The sequence below is a fragment of the Sinocyclocheilus grahami genome, unplaced genomic scaffold (genome assembly GCF_001515645.1).
Source record: "Sinocyclocheilus grahami isolate Dianchi unplaced genomic scaffold, SAMN03320097.WGS_v1.1 scaffold2666.1, whole genome shotgun sequence".
NCBI classification, from domain to species: domain Eukaryota; kingdom Metazoa; phylum Chordata; class Actinopteri; order Cypriniformes; family Cyprinidae; genus Sinocyclocheilus; species Sinocyclocheilus grahami.
The window spans coordinates 7,770-25,676 of NW_015507844.1; the positions used below are offsets into that span (position 1 = coordinate 7,770).

A 17,907-nucleotide genomic window follows, 5' to 3' on the forward strand; every position below is an offset into this window, starting at 1 on the left:
TCGGTGTATTCAAACAGTCAATATCCAGTGTTATCAGTTGGAATACCAAAATAACTTCGCAAACAACAATTGAGAGTAGCTGCCAATGTAAAGAGAAGACATAAATTCGAAAACTTGCCTCTTGGGGAAAAAAGTGAACAAAAATGTGAATATTCTGACAGATTGAACAATACAGAATTTTTATGACATTGCATTTGTTTTTTGCATGATGTTGTTTAGATCAGGTTTTTAAAATTATTTTATTTATCATTTACATTTTTGGGTGTTCCTAATACATTTTTGTTTTATTTCTAATTTATTTATGACTTTCCTGATCCAAATAATCTAAATAATCCCAAGGAAATTCTCTGGTACAGACCTTCGTCAGGTTTGATGCCATATTGAAAACAAGGATGTGAAGGATAGACATTACAAAGGCATGCAATATATAAAGGTCCAAGATTATGTAACTTTCTAACATTGAAAACTGTTTTATGGAGTTTTTGTCTATTGAATGTTTTTCGGAAAGACGTTTCATCAGCTAAACTATCAGTACCCACTGAATGTGCTGTACTTCTGTCCCTCACAGCCTCATTTTCATTCCTGTGAAAACGTAAATATGGCGCGACCCTGACTAAGTCTGTGATATAGGCCAACTCGTGGGCCTGTTCAGCGATGCTGCGGGCAGTCTGCTGGATACTATCATAGTTGGTGTTCTGGAGATAAATAAAATGAAAAACGTGGAGAGTACCCACCGATATTATACCGATATATCGGCCAGGAGATTAATTATATGGCTATTTTGAGATCATCAGCAATGGCAGATAACCTAAAGATAAATAAAATGAAAAAGTTGGAAATCATACTAATAACCAAGTATAGTGTTAGACCGATATATCGGCCAATTTTATTCTAAGATTATCAGTATCATTCGATAACACAGCCCTGCATCTTGAAAAATAAAATCTGCTGTTTGCAAAAAACCTTAATATTGCCAAAATTTATCATTTTGTGTTATCAAAAGCTTCAGTTTTAATAACAAAAAGTACTCCAAATGCATCATTTAACAGAATCTGCAAAGGATTGGGGAAAAAAATTAAAATCAGTATAAGGCATAAATTAATGTCTTGACAATCATTTATACATTTGCAATTTGGCTGAGAATTGAAGAGACGGTTGTAACCTGGCCCAGAGGAAGACAGGAATCATGTCTTTGTATTAATACAAGATTTCCTCACCTTACAAATGGATGTCAAAAGCAAAAATGCTATGAAAAGCATTCTACTTTGCGAGAAACTATGACATGCTTGAGCAAAACAGGCACTATTTTTAGAATCAGTATCCCGAAATTAGTAAGAAACAAGTACTGGATTTCATTCAGCAAATATGATGCAGGATGGTGTAATTGTTGACACTCGTCCCCTTGGGTCCAATTTCGTCTAATTTGCTATCATAACACAATCATATACAACTTGGTAATATACTGGCCACACAAATCTCTATAATATTGGTATAAGCCAAAAACCAAATCAGTTGACTGTCACCCAAGTACTTCACATTTATTGCATGTATTGTCTGTACCTTGAGTTTCTTGAGTTCTTGCAGGATCATGTAGTCAGGCATGTTGTCAAAGAGGCCGTCAGTAGCGGTTAAAATAATGTCCCCTAACTGGACATCAAAGGAGGAGCTATCTGACACCTCAGGACTGAAAGAGACGGATAGAAAGACATACAGTTAAACCAAATATAAGACCTACAAGGCACATGCCAACGCTCTACAATACCAGTGTATTTTAATTACTATGCCACCCACATACCCACGACTGATGCCAAGTCTTGAACATTGCTATGAAAAATAAACGTAACCTTGTGAATTGCAATCCAATATGTTAAGCATAAATTACCTGCAGTTTTCAGATTAATGTCTATGGGCAACAATCCAGTCATTTTGTAGAAATGCTAATGAGTAGACAATGATTTAGTCCACTAAATTAGACTACGACACTTAATCAGGGTTGAAACTCAAGCAGTAGCACAAAGAGGGTAACAGGGCAGAGATCAGCCTGACCTAAACGGAGGGTAATGGACACTTGGGGTTAAGAGAACTAGTCCAGACCCAACATGACCTCGGGACCAAATCCAACAGTCAGGTTGTTTTCTTAGAAACCAGACTGGCCTCTTCAAACTCCAAATCCTTTGAGTTTTAGTTTAATCTGTCTTAGTGCATTGGGTAAGTATTGGCGCTCTGATTATAGGTCACATTTAAGAAGGCAAAAAGGGGACATATACAGTTTTTACTAAAGGTGCAGTCACATTTACCTTTGCATGGCAAAATCCCACAGATGAACTACATTCATCTCAAAAGGCACAAATGAGGCAAATTTTTCCCCTACACAGATTTTGCATCGGATTCAAGTACTGCTGGGCGATATACCAGTAAACCGGTTTGAATTACGCACATGGTATGAATTTTTTTTTAAATGGCTTACCAGTACAAGTGGCTAAGCAACATAGACAGCATCGTGAAACTTGTAGGTCTACTTAAGGTTAGAGGACTGTTCAAACAACAAAGTACAAAGTCACTTTCTAGAAGCTTCACTATCTCTGTTCCTCTGTGATGGAACAAACTTCTACATGATGTGCTTAGACTATCGCAAAGTTCAAGAAGACACCTCTTCCACTAGCGGTTAACTCTAACCTCAACAACAGAGGAACTTGGTACTAAGAATATTGTTGCCTCTTTATGATAAATTGTGTTTCTCAGATGAATTTTCTTTGGCTAAAATTATCAGTCATTTCGATCTCAGAAGACTTGCAACACCTGCACTCTGTCTAGATTTCAAAATTCAATATTTACATTTTTGAGTTCCAGGTTAACACGGAACTCAAAGGAGGCTCCAAAATGAATATATAAATTAATGTAAAACTACAGGTAAATGGATATTTTAGTGCAAGTGAGGCACACTTAGAACCCAACACTCAGGTCAGATTCCCTGCTGCACATGAGAAAGTTAGATGAGAGTTTTGTGTGGAGGTCTGCCATAACAGACTCCGGACGACATAAACTAAAGGTCCCACATAAATTTAGCAGGACATGTGGAGCTTAAAATAATCACGCCCTCTACTGGGACTTGAAAAAAAAAAAATGTAAACAAGTGTTCAGCACAATGCTGACTGGCTGAAAGGAATGGGTTTGCTTCACCGCCCTCTCTCTTTGATTGGAGGTTTTGGGTATTTGCGCGTGCATGTTTGGATGTGTGCTTCTGGCAAGACTGCGGCACTGAGGAACTAGAATCACAAGGCCTTGACATTCAAGATTTGGGCCAACAGACACACACAGTGCTTTAGGCGGAACTCTTTGGCTTTTCTCACTTCTACAGGGTTCGGGAGAATCTCAACTAATACCTGCGATCACTGAAAAAGGAAAAATAATGCATATTCATTTCCTATTCCTAGAAATTCAGAAATTTTTCAAATGGTTTTTAAAAAAATCATACAATTTAAGACTAAAAAAAAATGGTGTAACCATGATCAAGTATTAACATTTACCTTACACCTTAAATATATGTTTATGCATGCAATTAACTATTTTAAATTTATCGTCTTTTTTTTTATTAACTCAAAGTTTTTGGAGGTTGTGTGTCATTTTACAATATCCACTTTACTTGATTTATTGACCCTGACAAAGTCAAGGGGGTCTGCGCATATCTATGACATAATTTCCTGTTTTTCTTTTCCTTTCAGCATGTTTCTGCACATTGGTTGCATCACATGACTTTGATTTAGCAAATGTTTTACAATTGTTTATAATATTTTACCAAAACTTCTTAACTGCTGAGACAATAATTATGCCAAATGACCCAATAAAGATTTTTATTTTTGTATATTAAATGTTATTTTTTTTTATAAATTAAAAACTTGCTACAAAAACTTGCTTTTTTAAAATAAATTAAAAACACTTGCTACAGCAGAGGTATATTCACTGCATGTATTAATTACATATTTAATGTATTTTTTAATAAATGAATAGATCCAGTAGAGAAAGACAGGACAGGGAATGATGGAAGTAAGAGGGGTGAACGTGATAAATCAAACTCACATGGCCTGCGTAAGCACCAGATCAACATGTCGGTTCCTACAGTAGGTGCATCTTACACTATTAATTGACGTAAAAGCCACATGGCCCCACGCGCAGATGTCTGTGACACTGATCTGTGACACACAACCATCTGTGATACTGCAGTGAGTGTATCCGCTATCAGCGAGTGTCACCGACCCACCTGTCACTCAACACCACGCCCTCTGCCCCCGGCGGGGCTATGGACAGCTGGAAGGGTGTGTTGAAGTAGTGTTGCTGCTCGTCTGACCGATGGACCACCTCTCCACCCCGAACCACCAAGAAGCCCGAGTCTCCCAGGTTACAGGTGTGTATCCTGTGACTCCGACGTTCCAGAACGACTATACAAGCTGTGCTACTCCCTAGAAGAGACAGAGGCAAAAACAAATAATGAAGTAACAAATAATATATATTGAGTTTAATTTTTTATTGATGCTATATAATACATTAACTTTTTTGTATTCAAATGTAACAGTTTACACTTTACTCATTTTGTATTCACTTACAAAAACAATTGAACTTTTGTCCCCATAACATAGTCATGTAACCTACATACTGTGCATGACAGCAAGCGGGTGGCGTAATGTATTGTGGATCCTATTATATAAAAAGCTGTCTATACTACAAGCAACATGACGTCTAGGCAGGGTGAAATTGTTGCATGTAAATTATGTCAGGGTGACAATCACTGTAAAAAAAAATAAAAAATACCACCAACATGTGTTAAACATCTGCAAGCAAAGCATAACTGACAGTGACAGATAGTAATGTGTACTTTCCATGCAACACATCAGTAATGCTTTACAATAAGGTTGTTTGTTAACATTAATGCAAACTTTTTTACAGCAATTTTGTCAATCTAGGTGTGTTTTGATATACAAGCATACCATTATTTATTCTTAATGTTTGTTCATAATATATTAAATAATTTAATCAATTTGTAGCGTCTGCGTAGGATCATGCATGATAGTTGGACTGTTTATGGCTTAAAAGACCCCTTTTAGCCTTTTGACATTTGCATATAAATTACAGTTCTGGTCAGAGATGTTACGTTGTATAGGGGTTTTAAATTGCCAAATGGTTCTTCGCCGTCAAAGAAGATTAGAACCAGCCCCCACGGGCATCCTGCAATCTGACTTCAAACACATTCTACAACGAGCTGTAAATGGCCAAACGAACACACACACACACACACCCAAACTAACACACACACACACATAAAGACATTTCTTTATTTTAGACTATAATTAATCAGTTATAATTGTATCTGGTATATGCATGTGTTGTGTGTACATTCCCTTGTTAGATTAGATGAGTTACCACTCGTTATTTGTATTAGTTAAAGCCATAAAACACTTATATTCAGGTGTATGTATGTATCTTTGGTTTAATCTATCCCAAATGGTTGCATCTTGGTATCAATGTTACCTGTTTTTCATTCCTCGGACAATGACGTACAGTATGTGATTGTGAAACGCATCATATAACTCGTACGATATTTTGGGTTAAAACTACGGATATTCCAGACCGGCCATAAAGCATGCAAATGAACCATAAAACGAGAGACAAAGAAAGATTCTCCCGCTCAAAATCCATGCCTCTCATTGGCCAGCACACACAGAATAGAAATTCTCAAAAGCGATCAGCCCAAAATAACTTTGCTCAGAAAACTTCTTCTTCGTTTGAGACAACACCTTTCAGGACTCTCAAGACCTTCCTCTTGAGTTTTATTTTCCGGCAGTTTTTACTTTCAAGTAACGTTAGTCGCTGTGGACTTCTTCTTCAGAAGAACCAGAAGTAAAAACTTCCAGCTGACTCCTCACGAACTCATCAAAAGACCTCCGTTATCTACCGCATCAGGACTCTTTTTCAGCAATCGAAAACCAATGCAAGTAACCGCTTAAAATTATTCAGATGCGTGTTTAAATCTCAGTCCCTTTTAAGGCGATTATTGGATTCTTTGATGATTTTCAGAGGTTGTGGTTAAGTGATGTGAAATACTGCCATTCTTTTCCTATTCTCTATCTTTTCCTTACTTTGCTTCATTCTGTATATATATATGTTTTAGTTAGTTATATGTTAGATATAGTTTCATTTTATTAAATCCCTTATATTCACAACGGATTGTCTCTGTTTACTGTTCACAGTTCCAAGTCAATGAATGTTTGAACCCTTGCTACATTTGGCTAAGAATTACTGCTAGCACTGTACAAAGAAGGACAGTTTATTGTTCCGTGGCCAGAAAATAAATATTCCTTGAATTGATAAATGATTATATTGTCTGCTCGGTGGACGGACAGATCAAATAATTGTAATATTGATTCTGCTACAGTTAATTCGAAGATATAATCTAAATATTTATTATGAATCATAACCAGTTATAATTCGTCATAAATATTCCCCTTTTTAGAGCTAATAAATAATAATAAACGTTACAAATTTGTAAATGTTAAAATATCTTAAAATGCCACTATCGTTCAAACGTTTGGGGTTCGTAAGATATTAAGGAAATTAATACTTTTATTCATCACGTTTTAAATTGATCAAAAGTGACCGTAAAGGTATTTATAATGTGACATAAGATTTCGATTTTAAAATAAATTATGTTCTTTTGAACATTCTACTCAAACAATCCTGAAAAAAAACATTCACGGTTTCTACAAAAATATAAAGCAGCACAACTGTTTTCAACACTGATAATCGGAAATGTTTCTTGAGCAGCAAATCAGCATATTAGAATGATTTCTGAAGGATCATGTGACACTGAAGACTGGAGTAATGATGCTGAAAATTCAGCTTTGATCACAGGAATAAATTACATTTTACAATATATTCAAATAGAAAAGTTATTTTAAATTGTAATATTATTTCACAATATTACTGCTTTTACTGTATTTCTGGTCAAATGAATGGAGCCTTGGTGAACAAAAGATGCATCTTTCAAAAACATAAAAAAATATTACTGACCCAAACTTTTGAACAGCAGTGCATGTAGAAAATAAAAATTCAGAAATGCTGTAAAAGTACTGTTCATTGTTAGTTCATGACACCTAACACGTTAATTAACTAACAAATTTAAACCATTTTGTTAACCTATTTAAAAAAAATTTAAAGTAGCATTTCCCATTGATCCCGTTTTAGGCTGAACACTTAAAAAAAAATACAAGCATCTCTAATTAGGCTGTATGCTGATGGCCTTCCAGTTTGTCACAATCTTTCCTTCCCTCGATCCTTGGCCAAAGCCTTGTAGTCCAAGTGACCTTGTCTTAGAATGGTCACCCACAGACCTTTATCGCTCTGCGTGCCATCCCAAAATAAAAGCAGGTCACTTTTTAAAGAGGTAAACAACTCAGAGTGACATTTCTGACAGCCCGTGATGTCAGGTTTCAGCAGAAAGACGACCGGTTGCATGCTTGGTAATCCAATGCCTTGTTTGAGAATCTAACTTTACTCTCAGTCTTTGCTCTTAGTGTTACATCAGAAACATGTGAGGTTAAAAATGCCTCTGGACCATTTATTAGTTAAAGTAACCCTAATAAATAAAATAATTTCTGCTGTTTATTAAAGGGGTCATATGATGCAATTTAATTTTTTCCTTTCTCTTTGGAGTGTTACAAGCTCTTGGTGCATAAAGAAGATTTGTAAATTTGCAAAGACTAAAGTCTCAAATCCAAAGAGATATTCTTTAAAAAAAGTTTAGAGTCAGCCACACCTACCTAAAACGGCTCGTTCTAACACGCCCCCACATGTCTACCTCACTATGTGGGAAGATTTGCATAACGCCGCCCAAATGTTCACGCAAAGAAAAAAGGCGTAACTTTTATTCTCGCTGTAGTATTGTTGTCGCCGCTGCAGCCATGTCGTGAAGGTGCTGTGTGTTTCGTTGTGAAAGCGAAACTACTTTGGTTGGCCTTCCAAAAGAGGACGATATCGCTTCGTCATGCCTAGAGCTGATCCGTGCTGGTCGCTGAGGAAATCGCCGGATCGGCTTTCACCGTGGACGAAGCGGAGTCCAGCCTGGGGTCGTCACATGTGGTTGCCGCAGGCATCACAATATGGTAAGGGACGTAACATTTCCGTCACACGCTTGAGGAATTCGGCCAATCATAACGCACTGGATAGCTGGCCAATCAGATCGCACCTCGCTTTTCAGACCGATGAGCTTTGTAAAAATCGACGCGTTTCAGAAAGGCGGGGCATAGAGGAGAAACAATAATGTACAGTATGTGGAAAATAATGTTTTTTTACCTTAAACCGCATAAACACATTTCATTACACCAAATACACAAAATAATGTTCTTTTTAGCAACATCATATGACCCCTTTAAAAATTGAAGGAAAAACGTCAAACCTAATGGGACCTTTGTAAAAACATCCATCTTTTCCTAGTGATATTAAAAGCAGGACGGATCAGTAAAATATGCTTAATAGACAATGGAGTCTTACCAGAATGCCTTGCAAGATGGAAGACAAATTAACAGAAATCGCAATAATAAATATACATCATTCAATGCTGAAAAGTATTGATAAAAATGTATTAACTAATTAATTATTTAATTGGTAGCACTTCACAATAAAGGTTTCAATTGTTAACATTAGTTCACCAGATTAGTTAATATGAACTAACAACTAATAATACTGCTACAGCATTTATTAATCTAATATTCTCTCTATTATACTCTAATATTAATTAATACATTAAGATCAGACATTGCATCTGTTAACATTTTTATTAACTAACATTAACAATGGTTAATAAATGCTGTAAAAATACATTACTCATTGTTTGTTTATGTTAGTTAATGCTTAATGCTAATGTTAACAAATGAGACCTTGTAAAGTGTTGCCTATTAATTTATTATCTAGCTTAACAACTTGCTAACTTAAAACTTAAATCAGTTGGGAGTAAGGCTGTCACTAACAATTATTTTGGTAATCAAGTAATTGGATGATTATTCTGATGATTAATAGAGTAATTGGATAAAATTAATTGTGGTAATAAAAATAGACATAAGCGAATAATAAACTTTAAAGGGATAGTTCACCCAAAAATGAAAATTCTGTCATTAATTACTTACCCTCATGTCGTTCCAAACCCATAAGACCTTCGTTCATCTTCAGAACACAAATTAAGATATTTTGGATGAGATCCGAGAGCTTTCTGACCCTCCATAGACCGCAAGGGCACTACCACGATCAAGGCCCAGAAAGGTCATTTTTGTGTGAACTATCCCTTTAAAATGACTTAAAATACATAACAATGGGGTAATAATAATTGGTTCAAATATAATATTAAAAGCAAGTAACCATATGGTTTTATTGAACAAAACAGTTAGAATACATAATGTAATAATATAATTATAATTTGTGTATATTATGTATTACATCACATGCCTGCAGAGGACACCAACTGCCTGACGATTGTTTTTACACTTTACAGCGAGATCAAATACTTATTGACTAAACAACATTTAATTAAAATGTCCACTTAATCTTTCATATTTGTCCACTTCTTTATGATAGAAATGCTAGAGCCGCTGTCATTTCCTGAACAAGAACATGTGCACATCAAAACATGCAAATTCAGAGCGAAGGTTTAAGCTTTTATTCTGAAGTCATTATGAAGAGTGAGCATATTTAGAAAGATGTTGTATTCTCCTGTGTTGGTGTAGGTTTATAAATGATTTACCTTATAAATCTGATAGAATGGTGCACATTGTTCCCAAATGAACATTATAAGCAACGCATGTAAATGATGGCTGTTTGTGTGGAGCAGCATTTACTGTGAACGGAGCCGCTCTGAGATGCGCTTGTAAATAAAGCACATATTAAACCCGCAGTGCATATATTTATTTAATTGAATCGCAGCCTTTGTGAATTCACAATTGCATTATTTTGTGCAGCCTTGGAAGACGGTCTAATAATGTTTTTCATGGATTCTCGTCTGTGGAATGCGCCACTTCCGGTATTTTGCCAGTTAATCATCACGGGCAAAATGCAATCGAGGATTTTTTTATAATCGAGTACTCGATTTTAATCGAGGAATTGTGACAGCCCTAATTGGGAGTTTAGTTGTTACCTATATAGAGCATTCAAAATCAATCATTAATGTGTAATTATTGTTAACTAAATGAAGAAAAAAAATTGTTAATTGAAATAAAATAATATATAAATATTAGATGAAAAAAAAAGTTTAATGTTAAAGTTGAAGTACTACAAATACTAAAACTACAACAAAAATAAAAGCTAAATAGAAAAAACTAATAAAATTACTAAAAATGTAAAAATAAAAGCTCATTCAAAATATTAATAAATTCTATAATAGAAAATAAATAATACTAAAATAGCACTGCATGAGACATCTGAAATTTGCGACTCATAACAGTCCAAGTTATGTTAACAGTCTAACAGTTAAGGTTTTTTATTGACATTACACTGGGAAAAAAACTTGGACAAGAATCAATACTGTACATCACGACACAAGGACTGTGAGTCATCCTGCAGCGGTTTAATTTATTTATCCTGTAAAAGCGGCAGTGAGTGTGTGACTCACCGTATGGTTTGGTGTGCGTGTGTGGATATGATCTTACCCAGCAGCGGTACTTTGTTCTGCAGGAGTTCATAGTAGCCGGAGGTCAGGATGCCCACGGGGCTGCTGGGAGTGAAGCGGCCCTCCTTCACGAGCCGTTCGCACGTCCTCATCAGAGTGGCGGAGAACTGCGACGGATCCACGCCGTAATCCCTCCAGCCCCCGACGCCATCCGCAACACCTGAGAGGAAAACACAAGGAGAAACATACTGTAAACTCGTAATTTCCTCAACCCTAATAGCTTTAACACCTAACTTCTGACAATCGGACGAAACGGAAGGAAGAGATGACAGTGTCTGACGCTGCAGAGACAGATGGCAGCTGCCACAATCCTCCTTCCTGACCTCTTGACTGACTGTGCATTGTGATGGTAATGCAAAACAGCTGTCTGCTACAGCCCGTCTGACGCCTTCTTTCAACAAAGATGATGTTAGATGTAGATCTTGTGAACCACTTAAACTCCAGGTAGCTAGTAACTACTGGTTATTCTTCAGTTATTCTTTTATTCCAGACAACTCAAGCACTGCTAGCTTCTCATGTCGAAAATGGTGAAACGGTTAAAAAAAAAAAGCTATAAATTAAATTCAACGATTAAGGATTAAGTATTTACCATTTCTTTATAGTACTTGGCTACACAACAGAAAATGGTATAAACGTTTTGCAAAATCATATGAAACAAACATGAATGAGAGTACATTTCTAAGAACTTGACACGTTTTAAACTAGATTTAAAACTTCTTTATTGTGGACATGTCACTGATCCATTATAATTAATTAACAATTATATTAAATGTGTAACATTGCCATTTTATTTAATATATAAACACTGAATTTAAAATTGTTACCATCTTTTAAACAAGTAGTTAGCTACACAACAGGCTACGAACTAGCAGCTAAATAAGGTTCAATGTTCAAGGTTACATTTTAAACGACTATCTAATAACATATTATGGAATTATAGTATATGTTCAAATAAAAATAAAAACTAAATGAGTGCGGCAGCATTAAAGTTATCTTGTAAAAACTGCACAAAATGCAAGAAAAAAATATGTATAATGGTGATAAAAAAAACTTAGTAATGAAGAGTGTTTACTAATTAAAAAAAAATTTAAATAACATTTAGTAATAAATAAAATAATTCAAAAACTCAAATCAGTGAACTGCTGTTTTGAATGACTGAATCACCTTGCTTAGCCAATTTTCGATGGCCAAATCCAGTCATTTTAATAGGAATCCGCACAACCTTGAGTGAAGATTTCGCTCAAGTGAATGAGAGTTGTGCATCATATATCGCCATGTTATTGAAGCCTTTTAGCCCACAAAATTCTGAATTTGAAAATTCGACGTGACGAATAGAAGATGGCTGTGACCTCTTAGCTTAATTAAAAGAATGCAAACTTAGCAATACAATAGATTTCATATTTTTACATTTTAGGTGTATTATTTGTTGAAATATGTTTTTAAAAAAGATGCTGAAAAATGTGATATCTTATTACAACTGTTGAAGTATACAGAGCAATTCCATATGTGACCCTGCGATATAATACAGCAATAACAAATAAAATACTGCCGCGTTTGCACACACTACACTGCTACTAACCTTATTACTGGTAAGGTTTCACGGTTTTGAAAACAGCTGAGCTACTGAATCAAGAGATTGCATGGGCTCAAAGAGAGATCCAGGCTCATAAGGAATGAGGGCGGCTTATCAGAGTTAAACACTTTTTAGAGCAGCACAAATTAAGTTACCATTAACATTTCAATGGAGCTTTGCAAACAAGACCAACTGTTCATCACAACGCTGCAAAAAAAAATACTTAAAGAGAATGTGACAATATAACCTGGTGCATACTGTATCGTAACACTTTGCAGGAAGAAACGTTTTTTTATAACGCCACATAGACGTCCAATATCCAGGCCAAATCGTGACGTCACATAAGTGATTCCAAGACTCAAATCTTTAATACACAAACATTTGTTTCATAAACATTAACCTGAGACGACCATATTTACCATAGCAAAAGAGCTAAAGAAAACTGCCCTCAGTGAAACATCCATCTGTTTACACCAGCGCATATCTGAAAGCAGATTCCAGCGCTGCCATACAACGAGTTCACTTTATGTATCAAGCGCAACTTTGTGAAAACAGTCACCCAGAGAGCATCTGTATTTAACATACCGGGTTAAATGACAGATGGGTGTTTATTCGATTTCTACACTGGTCTTAAAAAGTGTCTCATGGCATGTGGTGCATGCGACTGCCCAAAAACAATGAAATTTATGAACGTGATATTTATTACGTTAGACATTCAATTGAAACTTTTCTTGAAAATGGTATAGACGCTTTGCAAAATCAAATTAAATGAACATGAATGGAAAGATAATATTTCTAAGAATTTGACTCGTTTTAAATTACTTTATGTTTTTCATGTTCTTTATTGTGAACATGTCTTTGACCCATTGTATTTAATTAGCTGAATTAAAATGGGTATCATTGCCATTTTTTATATTAACATATATAACCATGTACTGCACGATTTGGGGGGAAAAAATCTAATTGAGATTTTTCTGATAAAAAAATTTTGATTTTTAAAATGTAAAAAAAATTGGTTTGCTGTGCATTTTTGTAGGACTGCACAATAGGACGTGGATATAATGTGTTACCATATTTATAGACTTTGGGCATACCATCAACATGAGTGAAAATAACACATTACTTCCAGTTGGCACAGCTACAAATGATAAAACTGAAACCTCCAAAAAGCCGTTCTTTCGTCTTATATGATCACTTTTTATTGCTGTTAAATGGAATATCAAATGTCTGCAAAAACTGAGGTAATAAAAAGCTGCATATGTGATTGGTGCCAATGTTCAGCTGTAATGACTGCTGGATTAAGGACTGTTTCTGGCTGTGACCGAGCACATCTCTGCGAACTCCTGGAGAAGTGTTTCACCGAACAACTCGCATCCAACGGATTACGGGACTTCAAAGGTTCCCCTGAAACTTCAACAGGAACCACTGAGAAAACAGACCACTGAATTAATAATGGCACCAAATAAACCCCTGAGCTGTTTCTTCCCGTTTCATAAGACCGGTTCATTAAGCTAATTGGAGCGGAAAGTGAAAATCATCAACTGACCTTTAAAGACATGTGACAGTAAATAGAGGAATTCACTAGACTCAGTGGACAGAGACAAACAGAGACACATTTTTTAAAATAAATCAAGTTTATAAAAGGAGATGATGCAAACAAACCAACCAGTTGTGAAGTGAATCACAACTAACTTTGATTTGAAGCAAAAACGTATCAGACAATAAGACAAAATCTGTACTTAAAAACTTTAATGAGGGAATGAACTACAATTCCATGAAGCCTCTCAAGTGACATAATAAATATAAAACTATTGATTTAAATATGCTGATTTTACATACAGAATTTGTATATTTTACACTGATTGCAAAATATGCATATTTATACAAATATAAGTAAATTGCAAGAGCAGGGAGACTGACTCAATTAAAGGGGTCATATGACGTTGCTAAAAAAAGAACAATTTGGTGTATTTGGTGTAATGAAATGTGTTTATGCAGTTTAAGGTTCAAAAAACACATTATTTTCCACATACTGTACATTATTGTTTCTCCTCTATGCCCCGCCTTTCTGAAACACGTCGATTTTTACAAAGCTCATCGGTCTGAAAAGCGAGGTGTGCTGTGATTGGCCAGCTATCCAGTGCGTTGTGATTGGCCGAATACCTCAAGCGTGTGACGGAAATGTTACGCTCCTTAACATACTGTGATGATGCTCTGTCAGGTCTCCCGGCGCGACTAGACAAAACCAATAAAACCCATTGTAAACGAGGCATTTGTTGCATCCAGTGGGGACATAATTACGGATTATAATGACTTATACTGTCTTTTTACGCGTTGCATCGCACCATGTAAACATAAAACCATGTCTGCATTTGTGATTGGAGAAATGACAAACAACAAGCGCTACTCTACACTGCCCAAAACTCGAGTTTGAATCGTCAGTGGCAAATCCTTTAAATATGGAAACGTTTTAATGTTTTTGTCTCGTCGCTCCGGCCGGAACACGGCATCACAATATGGTAGGGGCGTAACATTTCTGTCACACGCTTGAGGTATTCGGCCAATCACAACGCACTGGATAGCTGGCCAATCACAGCACACCTCGCTTTTCAGAACGATGAGCTTTGTAAAAATCGACGCGTTTCAGAAAGGCGGGGCATAGAGGACCTACAATAATGTACAGTATTTGAAAAATAATGTGTTTTTTGAACATTAAAGCATGTCAACATTGCATTACACCAAATACACAAAGTAATGTTCTTTTTAGCAGCATCATATGACCCCTTTAAAGGGGTCATATGATGCTTTTTTTAAAGATCATTTTTGTGTATTTGGTGTAATGCAATGTTGACATGCTTTAATGTTCAAAAAACACATTATTTTTCAAATACTGTACATTATTGTAGGTCCTCTATGCCCCGCCTCTCTCAAACGCTTCGTTTTCTACAAAGTCCCTCCTTCCGACAAGCGCAGTCTGCTCTGATTGGCCAACTGACCCAGTGTATTGTGATTGGCCGAACACCGCAAGCACTCGTCGGAAATGTAACGCCCCTTACCATAATCGCAAGCTTCATCTTTCAAAATATGTAATTAGTTTTACCATCAGTTCAAGCCCGAAAGGGGAACAGACACAGTAATGATGCAGTACACAAGCCTTTGATAAAGAATATCTCTTTGGTTTTGAGACTTTAGTCTTTGCAACTTCAGGGATCTTATCTATGCACAATCAGCTTGTAACACTCCAAAGAGAAAGGAAAACTTGAAATCGCATCATATGACCCCTTTAAGTCATTTGCAGTGCTTCATTTTGTTGTGATTCTCTGATTGGTGTAGATTTCGCAGCAGAATCATGGGTAATGTAGTTTTTTAGCTGTTAAACATGATTATTTGCAAAATAAGTTAAAAATAAATGGGCTGATGGCTTCAACAAAAGCGTTTACCATTGTTTAGCAATCTTGCAGCTCACAGCAGGTCTTGTCTGTTAATGCTTTAAAAATGAAATCCGGGTTAAGAACTTTAATGGGATTTTTCCTTCTGGAACCTAACTACTGCACTCTATATCCACTTAACAGCCACACACAGCAATGCTCAGCAATGCCCAAGAACAGTGACCAAGTATTGCACAAGCCCCACTTTAGAAAATGTAAAAGGCTGGTTTAACATGAGTCAATAAGTGCAGTATCTGGTATTTTGACGCACGTTAGGCAGAGCCATAGTTTAACTTCGGTGCTGAACAGCTGGTCTGCTACTCACGTGCTGCTGAGTCTGGAACAAAAGCCGAACATTGATTGTAGCACGTGAATGTAACAGGGGGTCCTTTGTTTCCCTGTATCTTGTTAACTTGAGAACATTGCACATTATTCGGAGCTCTTCCAGCGAAAACTATCCGGTACTATTATATGAGGATTATTATTCTAGGTTGTAAATATGACAGAGAATGTTTCTGTGGCCAGTGAAGCCTCCTGTGTGTGTCACAGGAACGTGTGGATGCGAGTAAACATGGCCGCCTCCATGCTCAACCATTCTGACCTTTACAAGAGCTCCTGCAACTTACAAGCGAGCCCTTACGACTCCTACATAACATAATCGAGTTCATGCATACATGTTTTATGCATTGCATTCTTTAAACAGGTTGAATTACTTAAATATTCGCAGCGTAAATTACATTTATAGAGTCTAAGCACACGCGATCGGAGAAATCTATTAATATGTTAAGCACGCCTGACTTTGACAGCATATCATTTATATCCGTGTTTCCATGATGGAAAGGTTTCACGGGGAAACCGTTCTAGTTTCCGCCGCTAGTCGCGCTTTGGGGGTTCAGCCTGGCGTCTTTCTGGGTGAAAGGTCACCCTGGATTACCCAAGATCATTTCGCATTAAATCTATATTTTTTTATGTGTTATGTGATGTATAATATTTATAATCGGTTGCTCCATATTTAAGGAACGCGTGTTAAATCTACAGGTGGGATCAAGTATATCCCAGAGATTCAAGGTTATTCAGGTGAGGGCTGGACTCAGTCCCGCACACCCGTCCATCACGAAATGAGCGCTCGCTGTGAAGGTCACTTTCATAGTTAAAAGTCCCTGACAAGCTGCTCACCGTGCATATTCGTGCCATAACAACATGTGCAGGTGATATATAACACACTGAATTGTGGTAGCACTCACCCAAGACATCCGCGGACTTGTGCCGGGCAATGAAGCAGGCATCGTCGCCGTAGCACATGCCCTTCTTCAGGATCCCCTTCCGAAAGTCCTTCCCGAAGCCGCAGCTGGCCGTGATCAGGCTGTAATCTCTGCCGTCCGTCTGCGAGAGTCCGCCCAGGACAGCCCTGGCAACGATCCTGCCATAGGAGAGTACCGAGAACATCCCCGACGGTATGCGGTAAGCGTGTCGCTGCCGAGCCGTCTCGCGTCTCTCTAGGGTCCGCCTCTGTGCGCCGACATCCGGCTCCGCGCGCCGCAGATCAACCACACGAGCCGAAGCAAGCCGCTTTAACAGTGATGCAAGGCTCCTTTCTTCTTCGGCGAATGCTGGACGCGTGAAGCGTATGGCTGTTTTATGTCTTGGAGGATTTAACAGACAGAGTTCCTCCAGCACACTCCATCCTCTCGCGTACTTGCTCACTAGCGCCCGTGTTCCGGAGACAAGCACATACGGGCCCTGAGGTCACATGACCGGCTGCGGTGACGTAGAGCCCAGTGGAAACCCAAGGACGTAGTGGAAGAACACGTGCTGGAGCCCTTTTTAAAGGGGTCATATGATGCTTTTTTAAAGATCATTATTTTGTGTATTTGGTTTAACAGAATATGTTGACATGCTTTAATGTTAAAAAAACACATTCTTTTTCAAATACTGTACATTATTGTAGGTCCTCTATGCCCCGCCTCTCTCAAACGCTTAGTTTTCTACAAAGTCCCTCCTTCCGACAAGCGCAGTGTGCTCTGATTGGCCAGCTGACCCAGTGCATTGTGATTGGCCGAACACCGCAAGCACTCGTCGGAAATGTAACGCCCCTTACCATAATCGCGAGCTTCATCTTTCAAAATAAATGTAAAGACCGAGCCCGAAAGGGGAACAGAGTCGCGTGACAGACACAGTGATGAAGCTGGTATATGTTTGCA

General features: G+C 37.3%; 1 protein-coding gene across 1 annotated transcript; it reads right to left on the reverse strand.

Moving 5' to 3' along the window:
* Nucleotides 1-299: 299 nt before the first annotated feature.
* LOC107575469 (protein phosphatase PTC7 homolog) lies at nucleotides 300-17,507 on the reverse strand. Its single transcript, XM_016261844.1, has 5 exons — nucleotides 16,951-17,507; nucleotides 10,686-10,865; nucleotides 4,259-4,457; nucleotides 1,561-1,684; nucleotides 300-695 (listed from the first exon to the last, which is right to left on the reverse strand). The coding sequence occupies exons 1-5, from the start codon at nucleotides 17,150-17,152 to the stop codon at nucleotides 300-302; spliced, it is 1,101 nt and encodes a 366-aa protein (XP_016117330.1). The 5' UTR covers nucleotides 17,153-17,507.
* Nucleotides 17,508-17,907: the final 400 nt, after the last annotated feature.

What these genes read in the sequence shown, in the direction of transcription:
- LOC107575469 (XM_016261844.1), bottom strand. Translation starts at nt 17,152, where the DNA reads ATGTTCTCGGTACTCTCCTATGGCAGGATCGTTGCCAGGGCTGTCCTG. An exon ending in GGCGTGGTGTTGAGTGACAG is followed by an intron (nt 1,685 to 4,258) that starts GTGGGTCGGTGA and finishes CGTCTCTTTCAG; the next exon opens with TCCTGAGGTGTCAGATAGCT. An exon ending in AAGAACTCAAGAAACTCAAG is followed by an intron (nt 696 to 1,560) that starts GTACAGACAATA and finishes ATTTATCTCCAG; the next exon opens with AACACCAACTATGATAGTAT.